This window comes from Salvelinus namaycush, unplaced genomic scaffold (assembly GCF_016432855.1).
Source record: "Salvelinus namaycush isolate Seneca unplaced genomic scaffold, SaNama_1.0 Scaffold556, whole genome shotgun sequence".
NCBI classification, from domain to species: domain Eukaryota; kingdom Metazoa; phylum Chordata; class Actinopteri; order Salmoniformes; family Salmonidae; genus Salvelinus; species Salvelinus namaycush.
The window spans coordinates 136,689-159,997 of record NW_024061260.1 but is presented as its reverse complement, the minus strand read 5'-3'; the positions used below and the strand labels follow the sequence as shown (position 1 = coordinate 159,997).

Below are 23,309 nucleotides of genomic sequence, written 5' to 3'. Positions count from 1 at the left end.
ATGACATTTTCTGGAATTTTCCAAGCTGTTTAAAGGTACAGTCAACTTAGTGTATGTAAACTTCTGACCCACTGGAATTGTGATACAGTGAATTATAAGTGAAATAATCTGTCTGTTAACAATTGTTGGGAAAATGACTTGTGTCAGAGTTTGTTGACAAGAAATTTGTGGAGTGGTTGAAAAAGGAGTTTTAATGACGCCAACCTAAGTGTATGTAAACTTCCGACTTCAACCCTATCTAGAAAATAAATCCCCAGAGAACATGCATTCCTGGAGCGAGACATGGACATCATAGATTATGTTTCTGTGATAGGCGTCTTGACTGACAGATCAGACCACTCATCCAGCTTGTTTAGCTTGGATTAAAGCACTTGGGTTTATTGAGGCAGCTTCCATGGGAGGTGACGGAGGGCAGTGGAGACGGACACATTTATTAGCCTCCGTCTGTTGACAGCAGAAGGGGCAGAAGTGTGTTTGAGAGTCGTCTCCTAGCCTTCGCTCCCTTGGTGCTCTCCCTTCTCTGGGGGTACTGACCTCCCCATAGAGTCAGCCTCATCAGCCGCTCTCTAGCCAGCGCGGCACCAGCCAGTCATATCACAGCCAGGATGAATGCCTCTGGGGGAGATGCCGTGCGTAATCCCACCGCGGCCACCAGTGACAGGGCCACCTGGTCTGGCTGGTCGATAGAGGCCGAGCCCCGTTCAGCTCACATCGGCGGGAGAGAAACACAATAAATCAGGAGATGCAGCCAAACCTTCCAACCCTACACTGCCAACCTCTTGACCTCTCGCTTCACGCACTATTGGGCTCTAACTTCAACAACATGGCTGTATTTACAGATGGACCGTGTCAGTCACAGATACAGCATCACAGGAGTAACAAGAGTCCTAGACAGTGTGCGGTGAACTCGTGACCTGGCACACTCTGTTTGACCTTGTGTACAGGCGTGTGGTTATAAGAAACCATCCAAAAAATGGCGACATGACTCGAGGGGCTGCTATATAATTCTCTCTGGGAAACGCAAGAGAAAGGTCTCATGAAGACTCACCTGGGACTGCTCAATCTCTGCTTTGTTGAGCTTCACCCCCAGAATCTCTGCAGCCACTCTCTGGAATGCCAGGAACACCTGAAGGGAAGGCAGGGTGGCAAAAGGAAAGAGCGATGAGCAGGAATACAGAATATGCTTGCAATGTGCGCAAATAAATAAATATTGCACCGCATCAATTTTGTTAGTCATCATCACAGCAAAGTTTTTCAGTGGCCGTTTTTTGTTGTTTTGTTGGTGTGTGTGTGTCAATTTGATGTAATTTACTGGGTAAACTGACTCACTGAGTCTCCAGTCTTGGCTGATACGAACTGACTGATGAGGCTGTTGTCTTGGCAGAAACGCTGGTGCTTGTCAGCCTTCACTGTCCTCATATGCTCCAGGTCAACTGTGGAGAAAATGCAGCGTAATGTGGCAGCAAATTACACAGAGAGCAAGATTGACTTCACACAAGGTTACACAGTACACAGACAGAGTGAACCTCATATCTGGACTTGCACAGAAATTATGAGGTTTACACCAGCTCAAGATACACTCAGGGTCTGCCTGACATAGATAATTGGCAACATCATTGAATTGTTGCGTCACGTTCAGAACTTCTTGTCAATAGGGGGGGCGTTGTTTTCACTTTGGAAAAAATCGTGCCCAATTTAAACGGCCTCGTACTCTATTCTAGATCATACAATATGCATATTATTATTACTATTGGATAGAAAACACTCAAGTTTCTAAAACTGTTTGAATTATATCTGCGAGTAAAACAGAACTCATTTTGCAGCAAACTTCCATACAGGAAGTGAAAAATCTGAAAACGAGGCTCTGTTTCAGGGCCTGCCTATTCAATTGCCTTATATTTATCTACAGGCCTATAGATGCCTATAGATGTCAACAGGCAGTGGAAGGTGGAATGGGGTGTCTAGCTTGATCTGAGGTCGAACAAGAGCTTTTGGAGTGACAGGTCTGGAATTTTCTTTGTCTTCGAAGGCGCAAGGCGGAGCTCGACATTGCCTTCTGAAAAGAGTTCGGTTTACACGGCGAATATTTCCGGCTCTGATTTTATTTGATACATATGATAATAACATCATAAAGTAGGTTTTTTCAACCGAGTTTTATCAGTTTATTCAACGTTTATTGGGACTTTTGGAGTTTTCCGTTCTTTGCGTCAAGAGAGGATGGGAATGTTAGTAACCTTGGCTAGCATTGTGGCGTGAATTCGACAGAAGAAATGGGACATTCTAAAACCAAACAACGATTTATTCTGGACCAAGGACTCCTTGTACAACATTCTGATGGAAGCTCAGCAAAAGTAAGAAAACATATGATGTTATTTCGTATTTCTGTGTAAAATATTGACTCCTATTCTCCGCCGTGTTGGTGAGTGCTGTCTCACAATAACGCAAGCTGTATGTTATGGTAAAGTTATTTTTTTAAATCTAACACAGCGGTTGCATTAAGAACCAGTGTATCTTTCATTTGCCATACAACAAGTATTTTTATGTAAAGTTTATGATGAGTTCTTTGGTCAGATTAGGTGAGTGTCCAAAATATCTCCGGACAATCCGGCGAAAATGTTGCTACGTATTCACAATGTATAACCACGATTGCAGCGCTAAATATGCACATTTTCAAACAAAACATAAATGTATTGTATAACATGTAATAAAACTGTCATCTGATGAAGTTGTTTCTTGGTTAGTGACTAATTTTATCTCTATTTTGTCGGTTTTGTGAAAGCTACCTATGCGGTGGAAACATGGTGAAAATATGCGGTTGTGTGTTTGGCTATTGTGGTTAGCTAATAGAAATACATAGTGTTTTCGCTGTAAAACATTTTAAAAATCGGAAATGATGGCTGGATTCACAAGATGTTTATCTTTCATTTGCTGTATTGGACTTGTGATTTCATGAAAATTATATTATATGGTATCCCTGTCCCGTTAGGCTAGGCTATGCTAGTCAGCTTTTTTGATGAGGAGGATCCCGGATCCGGGATGGGTATTAAGTAAAGGTTTTAAGGCACCTTTTTGTAAAGTAATTTTTCTCCTTTTGAGGTCCTTTCGGAGGAAATGAGGTTGCAAAGGGAGGGTATATTCCTGGAAACGTTCTAATTTTACCAGTAAACTACCAGTTTGTTGGTATCTTTCAAGGCATTTTATGTAATCTATCACATCTAGTGGCCCTTTTGGCTACTTCAGATTGTCACAGGTGTCTGTAATTACCTCTGGCCCTCTGTGTGACCTTATCACATACAATGCAGTCGGAAAGTTTTCAGTTTTCAGGTGTACCAGTCAGGTTTGTAGGCCTCCTTGCTCGCACACGCTTTTTCAGATCTCCCCGCAAATTTTCTATAGGTTTGAGGTCAGGGCTTTGTGATGGCCACTCCAATACCCTGACTTTGTTGTCCTTAAGCCATTTTGCCACAACTTTGGAAGTATGCTTGCGGTCATTGTCCATTTGGGAGACCAAGCTTTAACCTTTTACGGGGGCAGCCCGACACCGGTACACTTATGACAACATCCAGCTCAAAATGCACGGCGCGAAATTCAAAATCTATTTTTTTTTAAATATTTAACTTTCACACATTAACAAGTCCAAGACACCAGATGAAAGGTGCACATCTTGTGAATCAAGCCAACATGTCCGATTTTTAAAATGTTTTACAGGGAAGACAAAATATGTAAATCTATTAGCTAACCACGTTAGCAAAAGACACAACTTTTTCTAACTCCATCAGTTTCTTACTCCATCAGGTGCTATCACAAATTCGACCAAATAAAGATATAAATAGCCACTAACCAAGAAACAAATTCATCAGATGACAGTCTGATAACATATTTATTGTATAGCATATGTTTTGTTCGAAAAATTTGCATATTTCATGTATAAACCATAGTTTACATTTCAGCTACAAGCCGAAATTGCACCAAAAGCAGCCATAATATTTACAGACACCAACGTCAAATAGCTAATTACTCACCATAAAACATTTCTGAAAAATACATAGTCTGCAGCAATTGAAAGACAGGCATATTGTGATTCCAAACAATATTTCCGATTTATTAAATGTTTTACAGCGCAAACAAAATGTATCGCTATATTAGCGTAGCTAAAATAGACCGAAATAATTGGGCGCCCACGGCCAATTCACATGCACGACAGATATATGAAATAACATCATAAAATGGGTCTTACTTTTGCTGATCTTTCATCAGAATGTTGAAGAACGTGTACTCTGTCCAGATGAGTCGTTGTTTCGATTCAGAATGGCATATGTCCCTCTTCAATTAGCATTGGCACTAGCGTAGTGGCATAAATTTCTCCAACGTAAACACAGTCAGATGACGGAACACGGCAAAACTCCCGAATAAAGTTTCAATAATCTGATTAAACTATATTGAAAAAACATACATTACGGTGATATGGTCACATGTAGCAAAAAAAATTCGAGCTGGAGACGTTAGCCGTTCGTTACCAAGGCAAAACAAAAGTCCATCCCACTTCCTCCAGAGTACCGGAAGTGGACGGTCAGGACAAAGAAATAGTTTTTTTTCCACCACAGAACAAGATGAGCAGAAAAATTTCTTCTCTGACATCCTCTTTACACCAATAGGAAGGCGTATAGATTGTCAGCAGACTCCTAAGTGTTAAGCCCATGTATAGGGATCAAATTGAAAAGAGCACCGATTTCTGACATTTTACTTCCTGGTCAGGAAAAGTGATGCAGAAGGACTTCTGTTTCACTCAGAGAAATAATTCCAACTCTTTTAGAAACTACAAAGTGTTTTCTATCCAAAAAGAATAATAATATTCATATTGTACGAGCAAGATTTGAGTAGGAGGCCGTTTGAAATGGGCACGATTTCACTGGCTACTCAACACTTTGCCTTGCAGCCATAAGAAGTTAACTTCCTGACTGATGTCTTGAGATGTTGCTTCAATATATCCACATAATTATCCTCCCTCATGATGCCATCTATTTTGTGAAGTGCACCAGTCCCTCCTGCAGCAAAGCACCCCCACAACATGATGCTGCCACCGCCGTGCTTCACAGATGGGATGCTGTTCTTCGGCTTGCAAGCCTCCCCCTTTTCCCTCCAACCATAACTATGGTCATTATGGCCAAACAGTTCTATTTTTGTTTCTTCAGACCAGAGGACATTTCTCCAAAAAGTATGATATTTCTCCCCGTGTGCAGTTGCAAACCGTAGTCTGGCTTTTTTATGGCAGTTTTGGAGCAGTGGCTTCTTCCTTGCTGAGCGGCCTTTTAGGTTATGTCGATATGGGACTTGTTTTACTGTGGATATAGATACTTTTGTACCTTTTTCCTCCAGCATCTTCACAAGGTCCTTTGCTGTTATTCTGGGATTGATTTGCACTTTTCGCATCAAAGTACGTTCATCTCTAGGAGTCAGAACGCGTCTCCTTCCTGAGCGGTATTGGCGACTGCGTGGTCCCATGGTGTTTATACTTGCGTACTATTTGTACATTGTTTGTCCTTGCTCCCAAGGATGAACCAAACTTGAGGTCTACAATTTGTTTTGTTTTTTGTTTAAAAAATAAGCAAACACATGTGGTGTTTGCCAAAAGGTGTGAAAACAACTGGAAAATGAGTCGGAAGCACAGTAGCATTTTAATAATGTAGACAATGTTAGAGCACAGTGTAGAATTTGCCAAAACAAAATCTCATAAAGCTGGTTCTACGCACAACCTACACCGGCATATGTGAACTGTGCACCCAACTGTGAAGCTAGCTGTAGCGGAGCTTCGAGAAACTAGCGGGCCTGCTAGTGATAGTGGTGGAGCCAGCACCTCCACACGTGGAGATGTATCCACTCAGTCAAGTAGGCCTACTCTGTACCCACAGCAACGCAGTCTTCTATGGACCAGTTTATACCAAAGTCTATGTCTGTAGCAAATCAAGGCCAAATTGATATTGCATTGGCTAAAATGATTGCCACCGATTTCCAGCCATTTTCGATCGTGGAGGACAGAGGTTTTACTTACCACTGACTGCTGAACATCAAGGGTAACAAGGAGCCCAAACTGGCTGCGCGCGTGCGCTATCGTGCATACATGTATTTTGCCCCCCCCATACCAAACGCGATGACGACACGCAGGTTAAAATATCAAAACAAACTCTGAACCAATGACATTCATTTGGGGACAGGTCAAAAAGCATTAAACATGTATGGCAATTTAGCTAGTTAGCTTACACTTGCTAGCTAACGTTAATTTGTCCTGGGATATAAACATTGAGTTGTTATTTTACCTGAGATGCACAAGGACCTCTACTCCGACAATTAATCCACACATAAAACGGCCAACCGAATAGTTTCTAGTCATCTCTCCTCCTTCCAGGCTTTTTCATCGTTTAAATTATATGGTGATTGCATCTAAACTTTCATTGTACACTGCTCAAAAAAATAAAGGGAACACTTAAACAACACAATGTAACTCCAAGTCAATCACACTTCTTTGAAATCAAACTGTCCACTTAGGAAGCAACACTGATTGACAACACATTTCACATGCTGTTGTGCAAATGGAATAGACAACAGGTGGAAATTATAGGCAATTAGCAAGACACCCCCAATAAAGGAGTAGTTCTCAGGTAGTGCAGCACATCCAGGATGGCACATCAATGCGAGCTGTGGCAAGAAGGTTTGCTGTGTCTGTCAGCGTAGTGTCCAGAGCATGGAGGCGCTACCAGGAGACAGGCCAGTACATCAGGAGACGTGGAGGAGGCCGTAGGAGGGCAACAACCCAGCAGCAGGACCGCTACCTCCGCCTTTGTGCAAGAAGGAGCAGGAGGAGCACTGCCAGAGCCCTGCAAAATTACCTCCAGCAGGCCACAAATGTGCATGTGTCTGCTCAAACGGTCAGAAACAGACTCCATGAGGGTGGTATGAGGGCCCGACGTCCACAGGTGGGGGTTGTGCTTACAGCCCAACACCGTGCAGGACGTTTGGCATTTGCCAGAGAACACCAAGATTGGCAAATTCGCCACTGGCGCCCTGTGCTCTTCACAGATGAAAGCAGGTTCACACTGAGCACGTGACAGACGTGACAGAGTCTGGAGACGCCGTGGAGAACGTTCTGCTGCCTGCAACATCCTCCAGCATGACCGGTTTGGCGGTGGGTCAGTCATGGTGTGGGGTGGCATTTCTTTGGGGGGCCGCAAAGCCCTCCATGTGCTCGCCAGAGGTAGCCTGACTGCCATTAGGTACCGAGATGAGATCCTCAGACCCCTTGTGAGACCTTATGCTGGTGCGGTTGGCCCTGGGTTCCTCCTAATGCAAGACAATGCTAGACCTCATGTGGCTGGAGTGTGTCAGCAGTTCCTGCAAGAGGAAGGCATTGATGCTATGGACTGGCCCGCCCGTTCCCCAGACCTGAATCCAATTGAGCACATCTGGGACATCATGTCTCGCTCCATCCACCAACGCCACGTTGCACCACAGACTGTCCAGGAGTTGGCGGATGCTTTAGTCCAGGTCTGGGAGGAGATCCCTCAGGAGACCATCCGCCACCTCATCAGGAGCATGCCCAGGCGTTGTAGGGAGGTCATACAGGCACGTGGAGGCCACACACACTACTGAGCCTCATTTTGACTTGTTTTAAGGACATTACATCAAAGTTGGATCAGCCTGTAGTGTGGTTTTCCACTTTAATTTTGAGTGTGACTCCAAATCCAGACCTCCATGGGTTGATAAATTTGATTTCCATTGATAATTTGTGTGATTTTGTTGTCAGCACATTCAACTATGTAAAGAAAAAAGTATTTAATAAGAATATTTCATTCATTCAGATCTAGGATGTGTTATTTTAGTGTTCCCTTTATTTTTTTGAGCAGTGTATTACCACGACTACCGGCAAAACAGTTCGTGGGTATAACCAATGAGGAGATGGCACGTGGGTACCTGCTTCTATAAACCAATGAGGAGATGGGAGAGGCAGGACTTGCAGCGCGATCTGCGTCAGAAATAGGAATGAGTTCTATTTTAGCCCTTGGCGTCGCAGACGAGCAGTGTGGGTGCAATAATTGAATAACATGGATTTCTACATTTATTTTGCGACGCTCGCGCACGCGACATGTCCGGTCTGGTCAGCATGTAACCACTTTTTACATGTCGGTTACATGTCACTTCCTTGACGATTTTTTGATGTCTAGCTGTCTTCTGGACTGCTTTCAGTTCAGCGACAGACACACCTCAGAGAACTTGGCAGAGGAACTGTTGAGAGTGGCAAGTAGATGGAAAAGTGGTCTGTTGTGTTAGCGACAATGCAGCGAACATAACCAAAGTCATGAAAATGTTAAAATGGGCCCATCATCCATGTCTTGCGCACACAATCAACCTGATTGTAAGAGATGCTCTGAAGGTGATGAAGCCACTGTGAACAAAGTGAAAGCAGCTGTGGAATACTTCCACAGGAGCACAATAGGTGCTGAAAAACTCAAGTCTACACAACGCCAGATGAGGATGCCTGAGCTGAGGCCTAAACAAGACTGCACTACAAGGTGGAATTCAACATTTTATATGTTGAAGTGGTTTCTTGAGTCAAAGGATGCCATCATCTCTACCCTGGCCATTGTCAATGCACCTGTTGATGCTCTGACCCAAGAGGAATAGGTGGTGTGCAGAGTCCTGGAACCTTTTGAGCAGGTCACTGTGGAGATCAGTGGAGAGATACAGTAAGCAGTTATTACTACATCCTTATATATATATATATATATATATGAGCAGTAGATGAGAATGTAGTATCAGTAGACAAAACATGAACCTGTTCTGTTCTCTCTTTTCAGCTATGTGACAGCCTCAAAAATGATTCACCTGTGTAAGGGTCTGCAGCGAATCACAGCCAGCCACCAGAGAGAAGCAAATGTAACCACAGGACATGTGACAGAGTTGATGGACACCCTATGTTCATCAATGGACAAAAAGTTCCACAGAGTGGAATATAATCACGTGCCATCAGAAACCGCTGCATTTGACACAAGGTTTAAGAAGTTACCCTTCTGTGATGCCAGAGCGATTGATGAGGCTCTTCAAATAATAATCTCAGCAGCAGGGAGGGACAGCCCCAGCAGTCAGCTGGCTCAGGCACCAGGGCAACAGGAAGAAGAGGGATCAGATGGAGCAGAAGCACCAGCAGTAGTGCCACAAACGCCTGCTGTTTGGATGCTGTTTGACGAGAGAGCAACTGGGGATGCAGCACGAAGGAATCCCTCAGCAGATGCCATAATGGAGGTCCGATCCTATTTGGAGGAGCCCCAGGATCTGCAGATCCTCTGAGCTGGTGGAAGAACAAGGCCTCTGTCTACCCACGGCTTACTAAAGTCATGACAGGGAGACTCTGCATAGTGGCCACATCCGTTCCCTCTGAGAGGGTCTTTTCGAAAACGAGACAAATAATTACTGAGAAGAAACCACATCAGCCCCTCGAAAGTGAGGCAGCTTGCATTTCTGAATGCAAATCTCTCAAAAGCAGAATATGGTCAGCGTTTTGCTGTGTGTTGCTGGTTATAACATGGCAATAAAGAAGAGAGAGAAAAGAGGAACCAGTTTAGTGTTTTAAGTGGGATGCTGCAGTTTTGCACATTGTTATTTATTTTTCTTTGATATGGTGCAATATTCTATTATTATGTTGTTCAGATTGCATTCGTTTTGAATTGTTAGATTTATATGCACTTTGCTATTAAACATTTGCATTTAAAACTTTTTAATGTATATAAACATTATTTTTCATAACAAACCAATGCATTTTTTAAAACAATTCTACCTTAACCCCAATGTATTTAACACCAATCATAGTCAAACTATTGCAAACTGTTTAAGAAAAAAAGAGCCGGCTCTTTTTTGTGAGCTGACCCGAACGAGCTGGCTCACTGAAAAGAGCCGGAATGCCCATCACTATTAGCTAGCTACTTTGGCTCCTATCTGATACATTAGCTGTACTATTACCTAGCCAGCTAGCTAGCATAGTGGCTATTATAGCTAGCATAGCATAGTGGCTATTATAGCTAGCATAGCATAGTGGCTATTATAGCTAGCATAGTGGCTATTATAGCTAGCATAGTGGCTATTATAGCTAGCTAGCTAACACCACAGATGAAAGGGTTAGCTAGTTATCATAATCTTTGCTGGTCACATAGCTAGCTAACTTGCTTATCGCATGTCCTGACACAAGCCTTATTAATAGTGAATGAACAAAAACAAACAAAAAATTGCAACAGGAGTTTGATTTTGGTCACTGTGTCAATTCATCCATTTCTCAATACTGCACCTTTCGGTTGAAGAAAAAGATAGCCTGCCGCTGATTTTCCTAGCGAGACATTCCTCGGCATTGTGCAGTGCTCATGGCTCAGATGGTGAGTGGTGTTTGACATAGCAGCAGTTTTGCCATGTAAAGGGTCTATATGCAAAGCCGATAGAGAAGGGCCGATTCTCTGTCGTTTTCTAGTCATAATAAGTACATTTTTCCTCACCGAGCTATCTTACACACCACAAAGTGCAGAGGAGTGGAGACATAACGGGAAGTGAATAATCAACAGCCCCAATAGACAAATCAATTTCCAGTGGCTCGCAAAATAGAGCTGGATCCAGTCATATGGTTGTGCTGTACTACAAACGCGTGCAGTGTATAAAAGCGTGAATAAAACATTTCGCCGGCAGAGAAACTGGTGATTTATCTTTACTGCATTGTAAACGGCATTCTCTTCACAGCTCTCTGCGTTTATACACTATGGTTGCTCGTCTGCTTTAGCCTCATAAGAGTGTGGCCTATGAGCAGAAGAAAGGAATAGAACGTGTGTGTGTGTGGGTGTGTGTGTGAGAAAGATGTTTTAAATACCGACTTTTGTTTCCCACCAGTGAGACCACAGGCTGGACGTCTGACTCTTCATTGGCCTTCTTGACCATGCCGTACCAGTCCTCCAGATTCTCAAAGCTCTGGTAGTTTGTAATGTCGTACACTAGAAGAACACCCTGAAAAACAATACCATGGAAAATCTAAATGGTGTAGCCTAATCACAACATTCCAAAATGAATTCAATTTGACATCAGATGAGAACAAACATGCCAGAGAGGTCAAATGTGGGAAAGTGAGCAGTAGGTGGCACGAGTGTCTGAGAGAAGTCAATTCCTCCTCTACCACACAGTCCCCAAGGAGTTGGCAGCTCCTCGCTCTCTTGGAGTTAGCCTGAGATTAAAGACGACCTATGTCGCTGTTAATAGATGCAGAGGAACATACAGCCGAGCCACTACGCCTACACTAGAATCGGTCCACCCAGCCAAACAGGATGGGGGTGAGGTTGGTTATCTCTGTGTCATAACAGGTGTCTGGGCTTTAAAACAAATAAAAGAGGGTGGTAAAAGTGGTTACGAATTAGGTCTCATCACCCTCCCTTCTTCGAAATACTTAGTGTCAGTACTGTCAGCATAAGTTCAAAGCCGGAAGCAGTTGAGTAGAAATACTTACTGTCAGCATAAGTTCAAAGCCGGAAGCAGTTGAGTAGAAAAGCGCAACCGGTGTGGGAGTAAACAGACAAGCCTCACCGCTCTCCATTTGTCGTATCCAAAAAGGTATTGTCAGGTGACTACTTCCGGTTTTACACATGGCAAAGCACAAAAAGGTGTCCTTCGGAATAACCAGGCCGTTGAAGCTGGCTGCTGTACCATTTTTTATGTAAACAAAAATGAAACACTTCAGTGTACATGTTTAAAACAAAAGCCTTAAGTGCCAAAACTGTGTCATAAGTCTGTTCTTTACCAAATCCAAAAGACTATAGAATATGAAAAGGAGCCAAAATAAAATAGACTATACCTCGACTTTGATTGCGTCCTCATGAAACAGAATGCAGCTCTTTTTTTCATTCAGGACGTGTCTGGCACAGGACACACGCAATGTCACAACACAGAAGGCCGGTGACGACAGTTTGCGTCAGTTACAATTACAGTGCGGCTCTACCAAATGTCTATACGATTTGGTATCGCCCGAGGCGCGTCAAACAATGGTCGTGAAAGGCCCATAAAGAACTTGTGAGATACCAAAGTATTCTATGAACTACACCTTGTTTTTGTGTGAGTGAGCGGGGTGTCTGAGGAGGTACTACAGTAGCCTCCAGTGGTGTCTCTGTCTCATGCTCTACATGCCCCATATAGCAACAACCACTTAAGGATGTTGCCTAGCGGAGTGCGGCAAATGCACACATAAAATACTCCCACCCACGTGTTATTGCAGTGTCAACGAGAACCTCTTTCTATTCACGTTAATTAGTACATTTACACTTATTTTGTTCAAAAAGAATGAAATTAGAGTGAGAAATACCTTGCTCTTTCTCACTCTAATTTCATTCTTTTTGAACAAAATAAGTGTAAATGTACTAATTAACGTGAATAGAAAGAGGTTCTCGTTGACACTGCAATAACCCGTCATACTATACATAAGGTAGTCTGTATGGCCAGCTAAGTAGTAAAACGTGACTGCAGTCTGTGCAGGGTCCTGCTGCACTAATGATCATAAAGGCGTATTAATTACCCAAAAGCCTAATAGGGAAAACCCCTATTACAATGTAAATTAGCTCTAACGTGAAGAACGACAGACCACCTTGGCGTTTATTGAGTGTGTTCTTTTGGTTTTTACTATCCTTGTGGGGACCAGAAGTCATCACAAGGTTAGTAAAGCAAGGAGAAATCTGACAAGTGGGGACATTTCACCGGTCCCCACAAGGAAAAAGGCTATTTGTGGCTTAGGGGTTAGGTTTAGGGTTAAGGGAAATAGGATTTTGAATGGGAAACAATTGTTGGTCCCCGCAAGGATAATAAAACAAAAAAGTGTGTGTGTGTGTGTGTGTGTGTGTGAGATCGTACCTGAGCCCCGTAGACATATTTATCCAGCATTTTCCCTCCGATCGATTGACCTCCAATATCCCACACTTGCAAAGTAACATTCAAGTTGCCTGAGGGAAGAGAAAATTGAGAAACTTAAAATCAGTAAAATATGAAAAGGACTTTGTTAACAACGTTTCCATCCACAGTTTTTAAGAGAGTATACAAAATAATCCCAACAGCTGTGATAGAAACAGGAAGTTTTGGTGCAATTTTATAAATGCAGACAAATTTGTTCATTCGACATGGTGGGATCTTTGTGTGTCGGTCAAATTAACTATGCGATAAACGGCGGTGGAAACACCTTTATGTGCAAATATTGATATAATAACCATCATATTGAAGTAAATTTAGAGTCATATGAGGATATGGTGTGTGATCTTCCCACTACGACTCGGGAAACCATGCAGTTTAATATGCTACAGATGAAATATGTTGACATGGTGATGAAAGTGCACAGTGATGAGGTTGATGCTCCCAAGTCAAGGAGACTGAGGATAAATATTTATGGGGTTGAGAAAAATGACTGATAACTAAACACAAAATAAGAAGCAAAAGAATACTCCTGTCCCAAATTATTTAGGAGGGAGGTAGGGAGTGGGAAAGAGCGAGAGACAGGGTACAAAACCAAATCAATATTTTCTTCCTCTGGAAAATGAAAGCGGTGGTTGAGAAAAGAAGGAGGGCAGGACCAGACAGTGAGGAGTTGTGATAAGGGCCCTTCCTTCGCCTAGAGCGCTGATGGCGAGCTGAGCATACAGTATGGACACGGCTGGACGAGCCGAGTCCCACCACACAGGTCCCCGTTTCACAGAGGAAGGAAGCACAAGTGTTCAGTGACTACATCTAGACTATACAGTGTCAATGTAAAGCTACATTGAAGAGTGCAATGAATAACTGCCCTTGGTGTTACAGTATGCTAGCCATCTCTACCCATCCTCTGCACTCGGACATAAACTGTGTGTGTGTTTCAAAGACTCAAGCTGACTCGACAGACCCAAAGTATTCCTGCTTATGTGGTGAGTTAATGGCCATTTGTGATCTTAGAATTCTTTGCTAGCGCAGTTCAGTGGAACCCAATAAATACACACTTAAAACATTACCATTTTGATAAGTATGAATGCCCATTTTAGATTTTGCTTCAAAAGCGAACATTGAGAATTTGCATGATCTTCACTAAGATTCGAATTGACAAGACTAGCTAAAATTATTAAAGTTATTTTCCATCACAGGTCAATCACTCCCCCCACCAGTTTAACAGACGAGACATCTGGAAGAGGTATTGTTATAAAAAGCACACAGAGGAGGCTGTTGTGTGTGCTAAATCGGCCTCGCATTATCATTCCCGGCATTGTAAAATGTACATTAAGTTGACAAGCCGAGCCTTCACGGTGAGAGGGGCCAGCGCCAGCTATACTCCCACCTACCCCATCTTGGAGAGACCCAGAAAGCCCCATAAACCCACACAATACACCCAGTCGAAGGCGGGCTCCTAACGAAGCTCAGAAGGACCACCCAAACCGTACACCCAACCCAATCCCCCAGAAAATGTTCCATTTAACAACTCTGGTGTAGAACCAACGTTTACTATTATTATATCCACGATATTAACGCAGATGGATTACGGAATAAGCCCCATCTTGCCGTGTCGTAATGGTTCAACTAGTTTTACCGAAATCACAAGATTGGCGTTATTTGTGTGATTTCTCATTGAAGCCTTGCGCTTCCCAAGATCCACGAAGGTGTTAATCATCTCTACTAAAACATTGTTTTCTTTCTCCTACTATTACCAACTGAAACTAGGACTGAATGTAATACTTTCAAGTTATCATATTTATTTTATTAGTCATTAAAAGATTGGAGCTACTTTGCAGACTTTCGCAGTCTCAAGGATACATTGGCACCGTTTTAAATATGCTATTCAAAATGGTGAAACTCCCAATTTCATATGGTAGGAAGTGAAATCGGAGAGCTTTAGTCTAAATATAGCATTAGTCAAATTGTTATTTTACACATCCAGGAGGACACAGACCACAGGCTTTATTTCCGTGGGTTTGAAAGTAAACAAATAAGAACATGAATGTTTTATGTGGTGCAGAACGAAGATCAGTGTAAATAGTCCGGGTGGCCATTTGATTAGTTGTTCAGCAGTCTAATGGCTTGGGGGTAGAAGCAACACATCTGCCTCGCTGATCTTCATCACTGGGGCCCCTCAGGGGTGCGTGCTTAGTCCTCTTGTACTCCCTGTTCACCCACGACTGCATGGCCAGGCACGACTCCAACAACATCATTAAGTTTGCAGACGACACAACAGTGGTAGGCCTGATCATCGACAATGACGAGACAGCCAATAGGGAGGAGGTCAGAGACCTGGCCGGGTGGTGCCAGAATAACAACCTATCCCTCAATGTAACCAAGATTAAGGAGATGATTGTGGACTACAGGAAAAGGAGGACCGAGCGCACCCCCATTCTCATCGACGGGGCTGTAGTGGAGCAGGTTGAGAGATTCAAGTTCCTTGGTGTCCACATCAACAACAAACTAGAATGGTCCAAACACACCAAGACAGTCGTGAAGAGGGCACGACAAAGCCTATTCCACCTCAGGAAACTAAAAAGATTTGGCATGCGTCCTGAGATCCTCAAAAGGTTCTACAGCTGCAACATCGAGAGCATCCTGACTTGTTGCATCACTGCCTTGTATAGCAATTGCTCGGCCTCTGACCGCAAGGCACTACAGAGGGTAGTGCGTACGGCCCAGTACATCACTGGGGCTAAGCTGCCTGCCATCCAGGACCTCTACACCAGGCGGTGTCAGAGGAAGGCCCTAAAAATTGTCAAAGACCCCAGCCACCCCAGCCATAGACTGTTCTCTCTACTACCGCATGGCAAGCGGTACCGGAGTGCCAAGTCTAGGACAAAAAGGCTTCTCAACAGTTTTTACCCCCAAGCCATAAGACTCCTGAACAGGTAATCAAATGGCTACCCGGACTATTTGCATTGTGTGCCCCCCCAACCCCTTTTTACGCTGCTGCTACTCTCTGTTAATCATATATGCATAGTCACTTTAACTATACATTCATGTACATACTACCTCAATTGGGCCGACCAACCAGTGCTCCCGCACATTGGCTAACCGGGCTATCTGCATTGTGTCTCGCCACCCACCACCCGTCAACCCTTCTTTTACGCTACTGCTACTCTCTGCTCATCATATATGCATAGTCACTTTAACCATATCTACATGTACATACTACCTCAATCAGCCTGACTAACCAGTGTTTGTATGTAGCCTCGCTACTTTTATAGCCTCACTACTGTATATAGCCTATCTTTTTACTGTTGTTTTTTCTTTACCTACCTATTGTTTACCTAATACCTTTTTTGCACTATTAGTTAGAGCCTGCAAGTAAGCATTTCACTGCGCACGGCGCACGTGACAAATGAACTTTGATTTGATCAGTGTGCCTATAACAGGTAGAGTTCAGTTTGTGCGCGCGTGTTACCGCGTGTGTGCATATGCATGTGCAAATGTATGCCTGTGTCTGTGGTGTGGTACAGAGCAGGCCGGCAATCCTAGAGGACGAAGGGGTCTTACCTGGCAGAGTTATTCTCTTCAGAAAGAAATCAAGGCCAATGGTTTGTTTGTATTGTTTCCCAAAGGCCTCCTGGGCAAACCTGGTGGCGAGTGACGTCTGAAACAGAGAGAAATCACGCTAAGCGAATGACTAACTTCATTGAATTCAAGCCTTATGATCAAGCTCGAGTGTTGGAGTGTTGTTCTGTATGACAACTAGGCCTATTCCATAACTGCAAATAACGTGGGCCTATGACTTTACTCAATACATTTTTTTTTTAAAGATAACCGTTTTGGGATGACGTTTATCCGAGCCATTGTAATTAGTATGAGACGAGCTAAAGCAATTACCTCTGCTGTCTTGAAAACTGACAAAGCCCAACTGTAACAAATAAAAACAGGTGTTTTGGGTAGACACGGGATGCATCTTAACTACAGCCTCTAATCGCCACAAGAAATCCAAAACTCCATGTCACTTAAGTGTGTTCGTTATGCTCGTCTGAAAACAATGTGATTCACATAAAACAGACTTGACATGCCATGTTTAATTCATTTTGATGGATTAGCTATCTTTAGAGCAATGTGCTGACATAAACATGGAGGAAAATTGAAACAGTGGCGCTTCCATTGTATTTACTATTTGAATATCACTAAAAAGGTTCTATAATCTTCGTCCTCTTATGAATTGTTTCTTTACATTCACAGAGCATTCAATATGTGACAATCTACCACCATTTACCGCAATACGTCAAAAATAAAAGACGAAACGCCATACGGAACACACCAAAAGGGAACACACAGGGGAATTAAACCTGCTATCTACCTAGAGCACCTTCAGACACTATTCACTCCACAAATTGTTGTGTTACAGCCTGAATATAAAATGTCCCATTTTTACCACACAATACCCCATAATGTCAAAGTGGAATTACGTTCTTCAAACCATTTATAAATTCATTAAAAATTTTAATCTGAAGTATTTAAACCCTTTGCTATAGCCTAAATATACACTGCTCAAAAAAATAAAGGGAACACTTAAACAACACAATGTAACTCCAAGTCAATCACACTTCTGTGAAATCAAACTGTCCACTTAGGAAGCAACACTGATTGACAATACATTTCACATGCTGTTGTGCAAATGGAATAGACAAAAGGTGGAAATTATAGGCAATTAGCAAGACACCCCCAATAAAGGAGTAGTTCTGCAGGTGATGACCACAGACCACTTCTCAGTTCCTATGCTTCCTGGCTGATGTTTTGGTCACTTTTGAATGCTGGCGGTGCTTTCACTCTAGCATGAGACGGAGTCTACAACCCACACAAGTGGCTCAGGTAGTGCAGCTCATCCAGGATGGCACATCAATGCGAGCTGTGGCAAGAAGGTTTGCTGTGTCTGTCAGCGTAGTGTCCAGAGCATGGAGGCGCTACCAGGAGACAGGCCAGTACATCAGGAGACGTGGAGGAGGCCGTAGGAGGGCAACAACCCAGCAGCAGGACCGCTACCTCCGCCTTTGTGCAAGGAGGAGCACTGCCAGAGCCCTGCAAAATGACCTCCAGCAGGCCACAAATGTGCATGTGTCTGCTCAAACGGTCAGAAACAGACTCCATAAGGGTGGTATGAGGGCCCGACGTCCACAGGTGGGGGTTGTGCTTACAGCCCAACACCGTGCAGGACATTTGGCATTTTCCAGAGAACACCAAGATTGGCAAATTCGCCACTGGCGCCCTGTGCTCTTCACAGATGAAAGCAGGTTCACACTGAGCACATGTGACAGACGTGACAGAGTCTGGAGACGCCGTGGAGAACGTTCTGCTGCCTGCAACATCCTCCAGCATGACCGGTTTGACTTGGAGTTACAGAAATCAGTCATGGTGTGGGGTGGCATTTCTTTGGGGGGCCGCAAAGCCCTCCATGTGCTCGCCAGAGGTAGCCTGACTGCCATTAGGTACCGAGATGAGATCCTCAGACCTCTTGTGAGACCATATGCTGGTGCGGTTGGCCCTGGGTTCCTCCTAATGCAAGACAATGCTAGACCTCATGTGGCTGGAGTGTGCCAGCAGTTCCTGCAAGAGGAAGGCATTGATGCTATGGACTGGCCCGCCCGTTCCCCAGACCTGAATCCAATTGAGCACATCTGGGACATCATGTCTCGCTCCATCCACCAACGCCACGTTGCACCACAGACTGTCCAGGAGTTGGCGGATGCTTTAGTCCAGGTCTGGGAGGAGATCCCTCAGGAGACCATCCGCCACCTCATCAGGAGCATGCCCAGGCGTTGTAGGGAGGTCATACAGGCACGTGGAGGCCACACACACTACTGAGCCTCATTTTGACTTGTTTTAAGGACATTACATCAAAGTTGGATCAGCCTGTAGTGTGGTTTTCCACTTTAATTTTGAGTGTGACTCCAAATCCAGACCTCCCATGGGTTGATAAATTTGATTTTCATTGATAATTTGTGTGATTTTGTTGTCAGCACATTCAACTATGTAAAGAAAAAAGTATTTAATAAGAATATTTCATTCATTCAGATCTAGGATGTGTTATTTTAGTGTTCCCTTTATTTTTTTGAGCAGTGTATGTTGGTTGGGTGACTAAACTACATAACGCGTTATCGTGTGCAATGGGCGAATAGTCTGCAGACACATGACGCATCCAGCAGCAGAACTACATGTAGTGCTCTATTTATTTTGTTTCTCTTTGAGGGGGAGGAACGTCTTCCTAGTGAAGCTAGAAAGACGTTCCGTGAAGCCAAAACGCACTTAAAATCAATGCAGTATATTCACACTCAAATAATTTGAGGATTCAGAGATGCAGTGAAGAGGAAACATCGCAGCTGCCACGACAACCTCTTTGCTGCAAACAGTCTGTGCTGTGACAACGAGAAATGTTGGTACATTTGTGTTACCTGCATCATGACCATGCAGACCAAGCAGTCTCATGAAACATTTGCCGATAAATGAAAATGTATCTTCAAATAAATCTGAACATTTGCATTCAGGCTATTCTGCAAAGTAGGCTATAGAGCCTAGGTCTGGAAAATGTAGGCCTATATCTACCAAGAGAATGAATGAAAGAAAGACTCAAATATGTACAGTTTAAAACAGTCTAGGCTGGGTCTAAAGCCTATGCATAGAATGTTAAAAGTTTTAGGTGAGGTTTGAGTTTCTAGTTTTTGTTTTAAAGAAAATGTGTCCATAATGGTAACTTGTTTTATTACTGGCCTCGGTGTTGACAGTAAGAAAGTAGCCCAACAACAATTCAGATGCCGCCTGAACATTTTATCACTGCAGAACTCTCCATGCCTCTTCCCACTAAACTTCTACCACAGTTGGTTCAATTCCAAATGTAATAGAAGAAAATAATGATAAGCTTTCAGTGTAAGCCTAAGAAATCCATAAACGCCATTTGAGTCTTAGGTGTGTGCAATCTGGAACGAGATCAATCCCATTTCGGCAGACTGAGACTTGTCCCCTGCTGGTTCATATGAAGGAAATTGTCATTACTGCAAGATCACAGCCATCATGTTAAAGCACAGCTTGTGCAGCAGGGAGTCAAATGAGAACATTCACTTCTGAATATAGCAAGGAAGGGTTCGCTTGAAGATATAGTCTACACTTTTTTGCCTACTCAACAATCAAGCTTTACGTTCCAGGCACAATTTTATATACATTGAATGTTATGCCTGCGTGAGTAAATGGCATAGGCCCATATTATTTCCCTGTAACTTAGACCTACAACATTGATTATGTGAAAAGAGGCTTTAAACATTATATGTAGTTAGAACACCTTGTACTAGGCAATACAGCAACTTAATTATTGTGTAGTACACACACACCTGTGTGGCCTACCTGTAATCAGTGGCTAACAAAGTAACATTAGACAACCAGAGTACTACGGTCCAAAGCTCTCCAGAAAATCTCTCCAACAGCACATGTAACCTGGATTAAGGGTCAGGTACGATTAACAGGATTCATGACAGATTTAAATCCAATATGCCATCTTCGAAGCAGTTTATGGATCTGGTGATCACCTTGGAAATCCCCCTCTGAACAATTCTGAATTGAAGATTGGAGCATATATTTTGAGATGTATTCAGGGATGACAATAAGGCAGTCCGGCGTCCCGGCAAAATAAACAGTGGGGGGGGGGGGGTACGTACCGGTAAAACATGAGCCTATCACAATAATGAAAACCAAATGTCCAGAAAACTGTAGGCTATTACCACTTATCATTATCGCATGTCAGAGGCATAAAATATTAGCGAATGAATTTGAAAACGGGTGGTATAGCCTACGCTCCAAAATGTTATGCGATTCGACATTTTGCCAAAGCAGAGATGAGTGGGCTACATCGAGACACGTGAGGACAGCAGTGGGTGCATAAATTCTTGCCTAATGACAGTTGGGCAAATGTCAATACACTTTTTGGTGTTGTGTCTCTTTCCATGAGAGGCTGGAAATACTGTATGTTGCGAGTGGAGGAACATATCCTTTGAAGTGATTGTTTGACAATCAGATGAAAACATCATGACTGGTTGTGTTTATGCCACAATAAAAGGTAGTACATTACGACTAGGCCCACAGAGATCATATTGAATTAATAGGGATTCTATTCGTAATTCTAGGATTATGCCCATCAAAAACGTGATATATAGGCAGTCCTGTACCAGGAATAAATCAATTCCTACTTTCACCCCTGGATACATTTATGAACCAACCTAGTTTAGGCATGTTGATGCACTCAGCTGCTCAAACATTTTTGAACACATAGCCTATAGATTCTATCAGAGCAAAATATTAGCCTACTGAACTCATCAGCCCTAAATGTGGCAGATTAGGCTGCGACTTCTTCGGTCTCCTTCATGAATGATGACGTTCTACAAACGTGGCCCTTGTCACTGTCTGTGGTCGGGCAACATGTTGCGCACCACAGGCTTAATTGTCCCGTATGTTGACACTGTTAGACAATTCAGAGGAAAGTAGCTTGGTAGCTCTCATCATTGACAGTAACTGGGATTTGATTCCATGTCGTTAGCTAGCTAACGTTAACGTTTCCACCCGGACCAGAGCTAGCTATTAACATTACTCTGCCCCTGTTGTGCAAAATTAAGACGGTAACTAACATTAACCAAAAAAGTTTTATCATTGGCTATAGTTATGCGACAACAAAAACATTGCCTGTCTGACAAACCTAGGTGATGTTTTTCCTTCTACCTGGCTGAAGAGCTAGCTAGCTAAGCAGCTAACAAGCATAGCCAAAACGTTGGCCTAGCACACGCTGCTATGTATGAAAATTCTGTAAGATACTTCTGAACTGAAGTTACCTACTGCACAGTAATTTACCCAATTAGCTACATAGTTATGTTGCTAGCTAGCCTAAATTAACGCTACTCAAAATAACAAGTCTGTTAGCTTGCTAGCTCATTTAGCTTGAAAATCCCTCACCTTCCCCGATGCGCCGTCTCCGATGACTACAATTTTAAGTTGCTTATCTTGACTGTCCTCTTCCGAGTCAGACATTTTGAAATATATAACAATTACGTTATTTATTCTACTGAAAATGCACTTCTATTCAGTCAAAGGTTATTGAATATAGCTAGCTATATATCAGATAGCTAAAATAGACCGAGCACTAGGTAACCAGACGCCATTTCACCAGATACTACTGTTGCCAGGCATGTTCCATTTATATTTTGTAAGCCTGTTATTTACAAACACTTTATCGGGAAATACTTGTACATTTGATGTTACAGCTTTTATATTTGCTTTATCATCAAGGTTAGCTAATAAAGGAGGTTGAAAATATATATTTTTAATAATGACACTGCTTTACAATGGACAAGTCCTACAGGACCTGACCAGTCACATCAGTGACAATAGGTGACGCGTCCCTGTTGCTATGGTAATCAAGGTCAAAGGTGGAGAGGTGCTCTTTCCTATAAATAAATGTAGGCTCGGCATTTAAGTATTTACCATTCCTTAAAAAATAAAGTTCTTCCAAAACATGATGTACCCTAATGTGCACCTGTAGCCTAGCTACACCTTCGAAAACGCTCTACATATCTTAGCCTAGCCTATTCATCATGCATTGATGGTCTGTACAAAAAAAAAAGCATTCAAATTATCCATAGCCTATAGGCTATAGGATACGAAGTGCATGCTCAGAGAAGCACAGAGCAAAGTTATATTTCTAAGATAGCTTCTGAGATGGTGTAAATAAAACTAGGCTGCATTACACACTGCAATGGATGTTCCAACCCCGAGCCCTAGTAAAAAAAATCCTATACAATGAGTGATTTTTCCAATAGAATCCTATAGGATTCTCACAATTGACTTTCCTTATTATTGGCAAGTCAACCCTGTTTTCATGATTTCTTGTAAATCATCCAAATAAATCAATCACATCATGTTTTTGTACTAATTCAGCCGTTTTTACCTTGGTAAGTAGCTAGAACACTATTGGAAATGAACGTTGAAAGTCCCATTCATATTCCTAAAACTTAAGTTGAAAATTATGCTGTTGCTGCTTCCCATTGACAATAACGAGCCCAATGTCAAAACACTGTTTTGAGTTGCCAAGGGAGACAAACTGTTGTCTATCATATATATGAGTGGAACCAGGCAAGGGGTGTTCCGGAAACTCCAAGAAGCCTCTCCATGCAGTCCGTTCAAATCTGATCACAGACAGTTTCAAGTGCTGCAGACACGTCCAGGAGAATGAGGATGTAGATGTACCGAGGATCAGCAGCACAGAGGAGGTTGTTCACAACCTCTCCCAAGGCAGCTTCTGTGCC

At 42.9% G+C, this 23,309-nt stretch overlaps 1 protein-coding gene across 2 annotated transcripts; it reads right to left on the bottom strand.

Annotated features, from left to right (window-relative positions):
- Positions 1–467: 467 nt before the first annotated feature.
- Positions 468–22,168, bottom strand: LOC120041843 (ras-related protein Rab-28-like). Of its 2 annotated transcripts, XM_038986710.1 has the most exons (6): positions 21,961–22,168; positions 16,531–16,627; positions 12,916–13,004; positions 10,902–11,031; positions 1,330–1,433; positions 477–1,126 (listed from the first exon to the last, which is right to left on the bottom strand). In XM_038986710.1, exons 1-6 carry the CDS (start codon positions 22,033–22,035, stop codon positions 998–1,000), a joined length of 624 nt encoding a protein of 207 aa, XP_038842638.1. In that variant the 5' UTR covers positions 22,036–22,168; the 3' UTR covers positions 477–997. The 2 variants fall into 2 exon arrangements, with proteins under 2 accessions (XP_038842639.1, XP_038842638.1); XM_038986711.1 differs by lacking the exons at positions 12,916–13,004; positions 16,531–16,627; positions 21,961–22,168 and adding exons at positions 11,525–11,715; positions 11,870–11,926 and having other exon boundaries at positions 468–1,126.
- Between the last annotated feature and the right edge of the window lie 1,141 nt (positions 22,169–23,309).

Excerpts from the sequence above, each read along its gene's own strand:
- LOC120041843 (XM_038986710.1), bottom strand. The coding sequence starts at position 22,035 with ATGTCTGACTCGGAAGAGGACAGTCAAGATAAGCAACTTAAAATTGTA. Across the intron at positions 13,005-16,530 it reads GAAGAGAATAACTCTGCCAG|GCAACTTGAATGTTACTTTG; the intron begins GTAAGACCCCTT and ends CTCTTCCCTCAG. Across the intron at positions 1,127-1,329 it reads CAGCCAAGACTGGAGACTCA|GTGTTCCTGGCATTCCAGAG; the intron begins GTGAGTCAGTTT and ends CCTTCCCTTCAG.